Source organism: Vidua macroura, chromosome Z (genome assembly GCF_024509145.1).
Source record: "Vidua macroura isolate BioBank_ID:100142 chromosome Z, ASM2450914v1, whole genome shotgun sequence".
In the NCBI taxonomy this organism is placed as follows: domain Eukaryota; kingdom Metazoa; phylum Chordata; class Aves; order Passeriformes; family Viduidae; genus Vidua; species Vidua macroura.
In genome coordinates this window covers 2,914,201-2,925,859 of record NC_071611.1, presented here as the reverse complement: position 1 = coordinate 2,925,859, position 11,659 = coordinate 2,914,201, and the positions used below count along the sequence as shown (strand labels likewise).

Genomic DNA, 11,659 nt, shown 5'->3' with positions numbered 1-11,659 from the left:
ACTGTCCAAACTATAATTACTGCTTTCTAATTTAAGTTCTTTAGCTCTCAAAATGCTTTTTAGAAACCTTTGACCCCCATCTCCTATATACACCATTCCTCCATGTTCAGGGTTGGTGATTTTCTTCCTAAAACAGCAAAATCACTTACTTTTCATATTTCCCTATATACTTACAAAATACTTTCGGAGTCCTCCTCTGCATTTGAATTATACACCAAAAAGAGTCTGTCTCCTTACTGATTTTACAGCAGAATCTAAAGTGATCTACCATACAAATAACCTTTTGACTATTCTCTGACCACCATAAATAAATCACTTGTTTGTCTGTCCCTCCATAAATTTTATAGCAGTGCCCAGTACATCCCTATTAGTTCTCAAGTGCCAGATGCACAATATGCAGAGACAACAATCAATCAGAGACCTGTTTTACAAAACTGTTAATATTTCACCTTTGTTCTGCACCCAGAAAGGGGCTGCAGAGATTGTGCTTTGCTAAAATGATGCCTTTTCAACAGTGTTTTGCCTTGATCTCCTCCAGACAAGCCCTTAATGGTTCAGCTGGTGGACTGGATTTTGCGAGGGACCTCTCAGGTGATGTTTGTCAACAACCCCCTCAGTGGACTGATCATTTTGGTGGGGCTTTTCATCCAGAGCCCCTGGTGGATGCTCACCGGCTGCACTGGAACCACTGTGTCCACGTTAACTGCGCTGGCCCTCAGCCAGGACAGGTAGGTGTCACCTCGGGTCCTCGTGCACTTAATAAAAATTGATGGTTGTGATGATATTAGTTGGAGCTCACTGATGGGTCACTGCGCCTTGTTAGAGACAGAAGACTCAGGTGAAGACAGAGTTGTGGCCCAAGAAGAGCTGGCCTGTCCCTGTGGCTGGCTGTCTTCCTGAAAACACACAGTTCTTTCTCCCTGGCAACCATCCTCACAACCATGTAGGTCCTTTGCATCACAAGGATCCCCCTCCATCACCCAGCAGTCCCCAGACTTTCCACTTCCACACACTAGTGCAGTACATCAGTAATCTCACTGCTTTTTCACCCCCTCACCAGGGGCAGGACGCTTACAAATTGCATTTCTGTGGGTCCCAGCGATGGGCTGCCTTCAGCAAAGCTTTCTGCCTCACAGTTGTTTCCATCGCAGGTCATCCATCGCAGCTGGGCTGCACGGCTACAACGGGATCCTGGTGGGCCTGCTCATGGCCGTCTACTCTGACAAAGGGGATTACTACTGGTGGCTTCTGCCCCCCGTGGCAGTGATTTCCATGGCCTGGTAAGTGCCACTGCTCCTGATGCCCTCTGAAGGCTGACCTAGAACACAGACTAGGCAGAGTTAAAGAATAAAGTAGGGGTTTATTAAAAGGCCTCAATGGATGCAGCTTGGGCAGCACAAGAGCCCAGCCAGGGCTGCGCCCAAGATGAACCAAAATGGTCACAAAATGGACAGCCGGTCACGGGGTCTCTCACTTTTATAAGTTCTGGTCCATTTGCATATTGGAGTTAATTGTCCAAGTCCCATCTTTCTTGTTGTTCTCTCTTCAGTCCACTGTTCATGCTCTTGGGCCTGAAATTTGGATCATTTGTCCTTGGTCCCCAGCTAGAGAAGGAATTGCTTTGTCTCCCTGCTCTGTGAAGAGAGCTTATTATCCCCTAATATGAAACTCAGAAGTACACAGTAAAGCAGTACAGAACCTGAATATAGAAGCTAAAACCTGAGGCATCACTCCTCCTATGGACAATTCCCAAAGGATGTGTCTGGCTGCAAACAGCTCAGGCACATTGAGGCCCCCTCTGCCCTGCGCCAGTGACCCCAGACTTTATGGCACCGGAGGGTTTTGTTTGTCACCACACAGAGCTCGTGGGGGACGTGGGGTAGGAGTTGAGGGAACAGAAACACTGATTATAGCGCACAGGCAAAGCAGCCCCACCCCAGCCCTCTGAAAATGGCCCTCAGCAGCAGGACAGGCACGGGTTGGAGGTCATTGCGCCCAACACCACAACGCTTCTTCCTCATCCAGGCCCTGAATCAACCCTGTGCTCATCCTGGGGCTGAATTCAATATTCTCCTTCTCAGATGTGCACCCAGTCACCAGCAAAATTAATTCCTCCAAGTAGCTCCAAAGGACAGGCCATGTTCGTCCAGGATTAAATTTTGCCATTTTTAAATATGGATCTGAACAGCACTGCAGAATCTGTTTAACAGCCTTAACTGAAATTAATTTAATAGTCACATTTTATCACTGTAAGCAGTAAGATGCAAGCCATTATTGGATTTTCGCTGCTTTTAAGATCAGATTTGTTTTATATTTAATTTCTTTAGTCATTCTCAACAAAGGTCATTTTATAACAATCTCTCAAAACCCAGAACATGTTGCAAGAATGTTTCGTTTGTCTTATCTGACAGAATTCCTTGAGGCCTTTTGTTCAAAATTTTCTTCATTGTTTAGTTCACAAGTCTTGAGGGTAGAGCTGAAATATTTTAAAATCAGACACTTCAGTGATTTTTTTAACCGATACTTTGACTTTCAGCTTTAGAAGTCAGCATTTATTTAACTGTTTCCTTTTTTCCTGACAAGATGTGTAAGTGACAGAAGCTTTGTATTTCAGCACAGAAATTAGGACACCATTTTCACTGAAGTACTGATATTTTTTTTTTCCCCTACAGCTGCAAGCAAGGAAATCTGTAAACTCCTTTGGGAACCAAACTTGTCAAAAAAAGAATAGGCTTCATCTGAGATTACACAGGGAGAACAAAGCATTTTCCCCACTGATAGTACCTGTACAGCGGGACACAAGATGTTGCTATTGAAATGTCAAATAACTTGGATGGAGTTGTTTTTTATTATAACCAGCTTAATGACCTTCTAGGGCTCAAATCCAGTTCCTTGAAAAACTTAAAGTCTTTAAATTGATTTTTTTTATACACTGTAATGTTCACTGCTACTTGGAGTAGACCATAAGAGCTATTCAGCTCACCTGTGGCAGAAGAGCTCAGCTGGAAGGAAAACACTGGCCATCTGCACAAAGGACTGGCCATTTCTTCTCTTCCTTGAGCTGTCTGGGGCTCATAAAAAATCAGATATTATCTTGCCAACATGCTCCCATAAAGTCCTTCATGTAGGATGCGCACTTCAAGTGGGAATCAGGGAGTCTGGAAATGTCCTGAGGAGAGCAGATCAAACAAAGATTATATCCTAGGTTCTACAGACAAGAACTTTGGGAAAGGCCATGGTATTTCAAGGTTTGCATGTTTTTTGTGTTTTGACTCTAGGTTGACTCTCACCCCAAACACTTTACATGCTAAAAATATGCAATCAAGCTATATAAAAACAAGTCTCAGTTTTCAGCAAACTGTGTATGATTTCAGATGGTACCTGGGCAGCACAAAATGACATCAGTCAAGGTCTGAGTGAAGTCTGGTACCAACACCTTGCCCAGCTCTGCTAGTGGTGATTTCATCTTACATCTGTTGGGCCTCATAGTCCCCAAAAATAGTGTCCAACACAGTAAATATTTTTATCTTTCTTAATGGAATATTTTCCACTGCCTTTGATCACTTCTTCTGCTTTATTTCTCTTCCAGACATCTTACATCTCCTGATACCCTTCAAACTGTTTAAACAAGAACAAAACAAAACAAAACAAAACAAAGACCAAAAAAAAAGAGCAAACTGGTTAATTTCCAACACCCTCCTACCTCCTCAAGACAGCAGCTTTTTTAGACCGTCTAAAGTTCTCCCCAGTTCTTTACGTGACATTCCCAAAATTTTCTTTTTAGCTTTTTGTTCAAATTTTAACTGAATAGTAAGTCAGATTACCTGTCTTTGTCCATGCCCAAATGTGGTACTGGATACATACATGGATGTGACATTATTTTTTTCAGAAAGATGAACAGCTTCTGACAACTCTTTGTTTGATGCAGATTAAGATATTAAGGTATCCACCACCTGGTGTTGCTACAAGGAACTGTATTGGCCTTTATTTGCCAAAATTGTCATTTTGTGACCAAAGAGGCAGTCTGTCTCACCACTGTAAATTGTGATGAACAAGTTATAATTCCATTTCTTCTCCTGTTCTCAGCCCAGTACTGTCCAGTGCTTTGGGATCCATCTTCAGCAAATGGGACCTTCCTGTTTTCACTCTGCCCTTCAACATTGCGGTGACCCTGTACCTGGCAGCCACAGGACACTACAACCCCTTCTTCCCCACAACCCTCATCAAACCCGTAGCTGCAGTGCCCAATATCACCTGGTCTGACATCAATGTGCCACTGGTAAGCTTCACACCAACAGGTTTATGGTATGTCACTGAAAAGGTGAGCATGAAGGCGTTCACCTCTGGGTGACACTTTCACATGGGTCAGAAGTCACACAAGTACCTGAGTTGGTTCAGTGCCACTCAGAATCCCCAGGGACAGTCCTGGTTGATCCAGCAGAAAGGCTGGTGGAGCCTGAGGGAGCAGAGAACCTGAGCCTCTCATTCCCCTCAGACGTAGGTTGTCCCAAAAATAGTCTGGAGTGTACATCCAGCACACATCTGGATATGACCTCCTCCTGTCCAGGTTAAAAAAAAAACATCAGCAACACTGTCAGTGGCAATAGGAAAATTCAGAGGAAAAATCAGGGCTTCAAAATGACAGAAACTCATTTATACCCAGTCCCCTCATGTCTAGCTCTAGCTCTGGAGGGTCACCTTCCCAAAGGAGAACAGGATAACTGATCCAGAGGGTTGTGGCTGATGGCTCAGGGCCCCAGGTGGTCCCTCAGGGCTCCATCTGGGCACCAGTGTTATTGAATATCTTCATTAATGGCACAGACAGAGGCATCCAGGGCACCTCGGCGGATTTGCAGATGGCACCAAGCTGAGAGGTGCAGCTGGCACAGCAGGAGGATGGGATGGCATCCAGAGGGACCTGGACAGGCTGGAGAAGGGGCCCAGGGGAACCTCATGAGGTTTAAGAAGGCCAACAAGTGCTGGAGCTGCACCTGGGCCAGGGCAGCCCCCGGGATCCACCCAGGCTGGGGATGAGCAGAGGGAGCAGCCCCGGGAGAAGGAGCTGGGGGTGCTGTGGGTGAGAGCTGGACCTGCCCCAGCCTGAACCCCCCTGCCCGGGGCTGAGCCCCCAGCGTGGGCAGCAGGGCAGGGGGGATTCTGCCCCTCTGCCCCTGTGCTCAGCTGAGAGCCCACCTGCAGAGCTGCCCCAGCCCTGGCTCCAACAGCACAAGGACGTGGAGCTGCTGGAGCCAGCCCAGAGGAGGGACCAAGGTGATCAGAGGGATGGAGCACATTTTTTATAAGAAAAGGCTTGGAAAACTGGGTTTATTCAACCTGGAAAAGAAGAAGGCTTTGGGATGACATAACTAAGGCATTCCAATGCCAGGAGAGATTGTGTAGGAAAGATGGAGGGAGATTGCTTACAAGAGCCTGGAGCTTGGACAGCCAATAGCTTGGACAAAACATATGCTGTCTCCCTCAGGGCACAGACAGACAATACATAACAAGCTGTTTTCTGCCATCTGCTGCAGCTCTTACAATCCATCCCAGTTGGGATTGGACAAGTGTATGGTTGTGGAAACCCCTGGACTGGAGGCATTTTCCTTGTGGCTCTGCTCATCTCCTCCCCACTGATTTGTTTACATGCTGCAATTGGATCAGCTGTGGGGATGTTTGCAGGTAAGAAATACTGAACAAGTTATTTTTGCAACCAAGTTGTCTTGATCCCAGCCAGATTCTGTCCAGACTTTAAAGTTGCATCGGCTTGGCAGTAGTTGGGACAACATTCTCATTTTTCAAACTGTCTCCAAATTTGAAATCTCTTAGTAAAGGTCACACAACACAGTGCAGGCAAGAGCAGAAGCAGGCTTTCTTTAAATTTCACATTTTTTGTTAGATTTGTAACTCAGCCAGGTCGTTAGTTCCACCTTACTTAACCCTCTAGCCACTGGATGTGATAAATCCCATGGAGATCATGAGGAAACCTGGAGAAAGTCTTTCAGAACTGATTTCTTGCCGCCACAAGTGCTTTAAATGATGACCACAAGCAAAGGTCTGCCTTGGAACTAATCCTCCAAGGAAGAGAAACAGACTTTTCTGGGATGCAGTTTTCTCAGTCCTGCTGTGGATTTTTTCAAAATACCAAAATGAATGCCACTAAAAATGTCCTATCTCTCCATTAACCAGAGAGAAACAACATAGAGAGATGTGAAGCAGACCCTAGAGGTTAGAAAACATTAATGCCACTTAAAAGACCGATGCTAATAAACACAGATGACGGAATAAGAGTAGTCTGATTTCTTGGAAAAGGCAGTAATCCATCAAGTCCTCTGTGCTCTAAAGCACTTTGCACAAGATGTAGCTGTCTTATATTCAGATTTTAAACAAAACCGTCCACAATTTGTATGGCTAAGAGCATATGGCAGGACTTGTAGAGGAGTGATATTTAATCTAGAAGGGAAAGGTCAGGGGAAAGCTTCTGGCTACAAATATGGTGATAAAACAGAGGCAGATGAGGACAATATAGAAAGAAATGTATTAACATTACAAATGTCAGGAAAGTGGTTTGTGCACTACATACTGAGCTCTCCTCTTCACTGGTACTCCTGAAGCCTGTGAGAAATCCTGCAGAAGTTTCTAAGAGGTCAGATTTGGGGCAGACCCCCAGCTCCCATCCCCATGGAGAATCTCCACTGAACAGGTGAAGTGACCACCTCTAGTAACTAGACCATATCTCACAAAGGTCACTAGGAAAAAAATGGAAAACTTTGCTTGCCCCCACAAAAGACATGCAGTTGTGCCTCTGATATTCAAAATTAGGGTATATATGAGGTTTAAACAGTGTGTGTGAGCACAGCTGTCTGCAAGGAGGACGCCCAGGTGAGAAGGTTTTCCCACAATGGCTGGATCCTCCACCTGTCTGTGTGGATACAACACACTCAGCGAATACACAGGAAATTTTGTCTGAAATAAACCTTTGAGACTGGGCCAAATTCCACCACAGGGACATTATCAGAGCTCCAAAACAATGAGCCTCCTTTGACATCCTTCTTCTTCTGAATGCGCATGTGTGAGAACAGACAAACCCATCTTGATGTTATGAGGAAGAGATGACAGATTCCTCCTGCAGGTTCCTCTCACACCTGACCTCACAGCCTTGCCTTTGTCCTGCAGCTCTGAGCATTGCATCCCCGTTTGACAGCATCTACCTTGGCTTGCACAACTACAACTGTGCCCTGGCCTGCATTGCCATTGGGGGCATGTTCTACGCCCTGACCTGGCAGACACATTTGCTCTCACTTGCCTGTGGTAAGTATCTTTTATATAAAGGGGAGGCAAAAATTTGTGCAGGTGGGCAGCTTATGAGGAGCTGTCTTGGTTTGGAAAGACAGGTGTCCTCTAAGGAAGGCAGGAGCCTCCCCTGAAATGGAAAATGAAAACCGCCTCCCTCCAAATTATTTTACTTTTGAAATTAAGAGGCTCTCAGGCAAAGATATGGGAGTAGGAATAACAGTTCTTTATTACGAAAAAAATAAAAATTAAAAGAAAAAATAAACAATGCAGTAATACAAAACAACACTGCCAGAGTGAGAACAGGCCCTGGCACCCTGTGGGTCAGGGTGGTGGCAGCAGTGCCATTCCATGGGGGCTCAGCCCTCCTGCAGTGCCAGCTGTGCTTCTGCTGGAGCAGGAATCCTGGACAAGGCTGGAGTTCTCCTCTGAAGCTCCAGGGCTGGTGTGGATGGGCCTGGGCTTCCTCTGGGAATGCAGTGGGGAAGAAAGCTGCTCCTTTGGGAATGCAGTGAGGAAGAAAGCTGCTCCTCTGGGAATGCAGCAGGAAAAAGCCGCTGTGGTGTTCCAGGGGTCAGATTGTATCCAGGTAGGAATGTTTGGCTCCTCCCCCTGGGCAGAGCATCTCACCATGGAATGATGGAATTTTATCAGCCATGCAGGGACACTCACTGACCATGAAGAGAAGAGAACTCCTGGAGGGAGGATTGGTTGTGGAAGAGATTAAAAAAACCTGCCCCATCTGTTTTAACAGGTGGCTCAATTAACAGAAGATAACAGCCCCACCTCTAACAGATGGCAATAGAATACACACCCCCAGACACATCTAGCATTCCCAGACTAAGACAGGAGCACAGGTTTAGAGCCAGCCTTCACTCTGTCTGACCCAAAAGTAGGTACAGCGGCAACAGCTGTTTCTCTGGTGGCATCAGCAGCGGGCTTGATTGTGCAAGTACAGAGAGAAGAGCGTTAGACCCTGATAACATGGAAACATCTAGAAAGTGTGGAAGCACTGTTTGTGGAATGAGCACCAGTTAATCTGTGAGGATGTTTAACCAATTAGCAACTCAACAGACTCACAGAAGCAGCCTTTCCGTGATTATATGTATCACTGGGGGAAATGTGTCATAAGGAGGGAGCTGTTGCACCAGGTCAGTTTAAAATCCATCCACCCAAAGACCCCACATCCAACAGCAGCCAAAACCAGGCACTGTGGGAACAGCTCAAGAAATTTCCCAGTTAAAACATCCCTGTGAAGATATGCCCAGGCTCCAATTATCTTTATCTCATTGTCCTGAGCACAGTTTCTGGGTTTCTCAGTGGCTTTTCCTTCCTTGATTTAACCCTTGGGTGCCTGACCTTGCCTCCTGTTCTGCCATCCCTGGCAAACTGGGGCAAAGAGACCCCTTGGCAACTGGTTGTGGTATGAAGCCACAGGGCAGAGAATTTCTGAAGTCCAGCCCTGCTGGAGAATTTCTGCAATTCCCACTGCATGTGGGTCAGGTCATGCCAAATAAAAAGAAATTAAAGAGAAAAGAAACACCACCATCACTTCCTCCTGACAAAACCATGTTCTTCACTCACCATCCATCTCTACAGAGCAGATAGGACAAAATGTAGTCACAGAATCATTTGTGTTGGAAAATACCTCCAACATCATCAATCCAACCGTGCCCCCAGCAGTGCCAAGGCCACCACTGACCTGTGTCCCCAACTTCTACATCCACACAGCTGCTAATTCCTCCAGGGATGAGGACTCCACCACTGCCCTGGGCAGCTGTGCCAGGGCTGGACAACCCTTTCTATAAAGAAATTTTTCCTTAATATTCAACCTAAATCTCCCCTGGTGCAACTTGATGCCATTTTCTCTTGGGACATTTCAACTAACTGTTGAATTCTAGCAGTGAAACTCACATTAGGTAGCTGGGAGGATATTTTGCTGGACAATTCATATTTTTGAATTTATATTTTTTGAGAATTGAACAATATTTTCCTCATCCTGAGCTCTCTTTGGTCTTCTCTTCTCAGCATTATTTTGTGCCTACTCCGGAGCAGCTCTTGCTAATGCACTCTCTGTGGTAAGTGTCGGGTTTTGTGTTTTACCTGAGTTTTTTTGTTTGGTTGGGGTTTTTTTGTTGTTTTTTTTTTTTAACTGCATCTTGATTTGTTCAGATATAATATTAAGGAAATGCCTCAAAATTCTCCATGTCAGCTTTGACAACATTGAAATGAGAATGTTGCAACCAGTTGGCAGGTCTTGTACAAACCCTGTGTCAGCTGAATTGTGCCTCTGAAGACTTTATATCTGATAATAAGATTTCAAAGACCTTTGGAGCAGGTTATCCACACCAGGGTTGTGCACGTATTTGTGAGTTACAGCAACAGCATATGGTTTGAGATTAAATACTTAGTTGAACATTATCTTTCAGCAATTCCAAATTATCTAAATTTTCATTTTCTTCATTCAAGGTCTTTCTCCAACACTGCCCACAGATATTATTGAAGCTTGAACTGGGTATGACAACTAAAATGAGGGGGAGACTGTTCTCTTAAGTACAAAATTATTATATTTGGACAAATCAAGAAAGGAGTGAAGACAGAAATGTCTGTTTCTTCTTTAAGATCTGAGAGATTAAAGCAAAGGCATATTTCAATTAAATTGATTTACTAACTTAAAAAATATTAGAACTAGCAGCTTCATGCACGAGCATTTTGATCTGGCATCTTCTCAGTACCATGTAGGTCCCTGCATATGGGCTGCTTTAAGCACACCTGCTTTTGGGAGGCATCAGGAAAAAGGACGTCCACTTTTTATCCCTGTGATCTTGCTTTTGGAAGACCTAAATTCAGGTCCAGAGTGGGGGAACAGAGAGGGCTGAGGGTTGGATGTGATGCTAGTGTCATAAAGTCACTGGGGAGAGCGAATATGTGTGCATGCATATTTTGCAGAACAGAGAGAGTAGAATTTGGCTCTTCTCTTAGAGAATTCAGGTGTCCACGTGTGAGCTGGGTGTCTTGCCTTTCATTGCAGCGATCAGAGCTCTGGAGCCTGATTCAGTTGCTTCAATGCTGGTGCCACGTTCCATCCAGCATCAGTATTGAAGCTGTGCCTCTGGCAGGACTGAGGTCTGCAGTGTCAGATGCTTTGTGCAGCCCCACACACTCCAGCTGAAGAGCAGACCTCTGTGTGGCCAGCTGAATCCGCATTTGGTAGCCACTGTCCCTTTAGGGGAACCAAGGCACTCCCAGCTTCCCCAATGCACAGGCAGACAAAAGCACAGAGACCAAAAAGCGGTACCGAAGTGACACCTTTTTTTTTTTTTTTTTTCGTGTCTGTTCTGTCCCCTGCCAGCTCGGGCTGCCAGTGTGCACCTGGCCTTTCTGCCTCTCCGCGCTCCTCTTCCTGCTGATAACCTCAGAAAACCCAGCCATCTACAAAATGCCCCTCTGCAAAGTCACCCACCCGGAAGCCAACCGGATCTACTACCTGAGAATGAGGAGAAGGGCCTCGGAGAGCAGGAGGGAAGAGCAGAAGAGAAAGGAGCAGAAACCCTCTGACGGCTCAAAAATTAACACCGGGGGCACCCCACTGTGCACCCCCAAGAGCCGCCACGCTCACTGATTGCAGGTACACACAACTCTGCAGCCTGGGGGCAGTTTGGGGGCAGCTTTTCAGACGTCACCCAGGCACAGCACAGCCACAAACACCACTTTGGCCAGCAGTCTGCAGGCTGGGGATTCAGCATTCCACACTGGAGAAATCACGGTTTGCCCTTGAGCTAAGCTTTCTAAAAAGCACTCAGGTAACATAATAACAGCTGCCTTATCAATCCACTGGTTGTTAACTTGAAAGTCACCTCTTATCAATAATAATTATAAGAATAGGCAGAAGGACATTAAAGCTGACAAGAGGCTGCATTTAATTTCAGAGGTGTAATTTAACAAAATAAATATGCTGAGAAGGCATTGGTGTCTAATAATAATAAATAATGTAAGAACTAAGTCAAGAGCTGCACTTCAAATTAAGAGGATGTATATTTGAAAGTGAAATAAACAGACTGTTCTCTTCCTTTCTTGTGTGCCATCAGTGTCTAACCCATTTAATACCTCTTAACAGCTACAACACACACAGGTAAATATTCTTATAGAGCACATCCTGTAGCACTTTTGGTGCCATCTCCTGGCTCCTCATTAAGTGCCAAGGCAATGAATATAAATGCTTTAATCAGACTAGCTAGAAGAGCGACTAGCTAGCAGTGATCAAACATTCTTCTTTTCCTTGAATAATTTTTTGTCTTGCAAATTGAAGATCTCTCTCTCCTGCTGATTGCAGGATAGCAAGTTTGAATCCCTACACACATCCAGTGGG

General features: G+C 45.3%; 1 protein-coding gene and 1 long non-coding RNA gene across 5 annotated transcripts in view; one reads left to right on the top strand and one right to left on the bottom strand.

Moving 5' to 3' along the window:
• Positions 1–756, bottom strand: part of LOC128821405 (uncharacterized) — a 28,797-nt gene extending 28,041 nt beyond the window's left edge. Inside the window, exon 1 of the long non-coding RNA XR_008441102.1 lies at positions 672–756. This is a non-coding gene — a long non-coding RNA (uncharacterized LOC128821405). The remainder of the gene's footprint in view (positions 1–671) is intronic.
• LOC128821401 (urea transporter 2-like) lies at positions 419–11,363 on the top strand. Of its 4 annotated transcripts, none has more exons than XM_054002403.1 (7): positions 419–728; positions 1,152–1,280; positions 4,087–4,279; positions 5,532–5,679; positions 7,174–7,308; positions 9,319–9,368; positions 10,643–11,363. In XM_054002403.1, exons 1-7 carry the CDS (start codon positions 550–552, stop codon positions 10,910–10,912), a joined length of 1,104 nt encoding a protein of 367 aa, XP_053858378.1. In that variant the 5' UTR covers positions 419–549; the 3' UTR covers positions 10,913–11,363. The 4 variants fall into 4 exon arrangements, with proteins under 4 accessions (XP_053858378.1, XP_053858374.1, XP_053858375.1 ...); XM_054002399.1 differs by lacking the exon at positions 419–728 and adding an exon at positions 903–943; XM_054002400.1 differs by lacking the exon at positions 419–728 and adding an exon at positions 957–1,028.
• The last annotated feature ends 296 nt before the right edge of the window (positions 11,364–11,659 follow it).

Excerpts from the sequence above, each read along its gene's own strand:
- LOC128821401 (XM_054002403.1), top strand. The coding sequence starts at position 550 with ATGGTTCAGCTGGTGGACTGGATTTTGCGAGGGACCTCTCAGGTGATG. Across the intron at positions 5,680-7,173 it reads AGCTGTGGGGATGTTTGCAG|CTCTGAGCATTGCATCCCCG; the intron begins GTAAGAAATACT and ends TTTGTCCTGCAG. Across the intron at positions 9,369-10,642 it reads TTGCTAATGCACTCTCTGTG|CTCGGGCTGCCAGTGTGCAC; the intron begins GTAAGTGTCGGG and ends GTCCCCTGCCAG.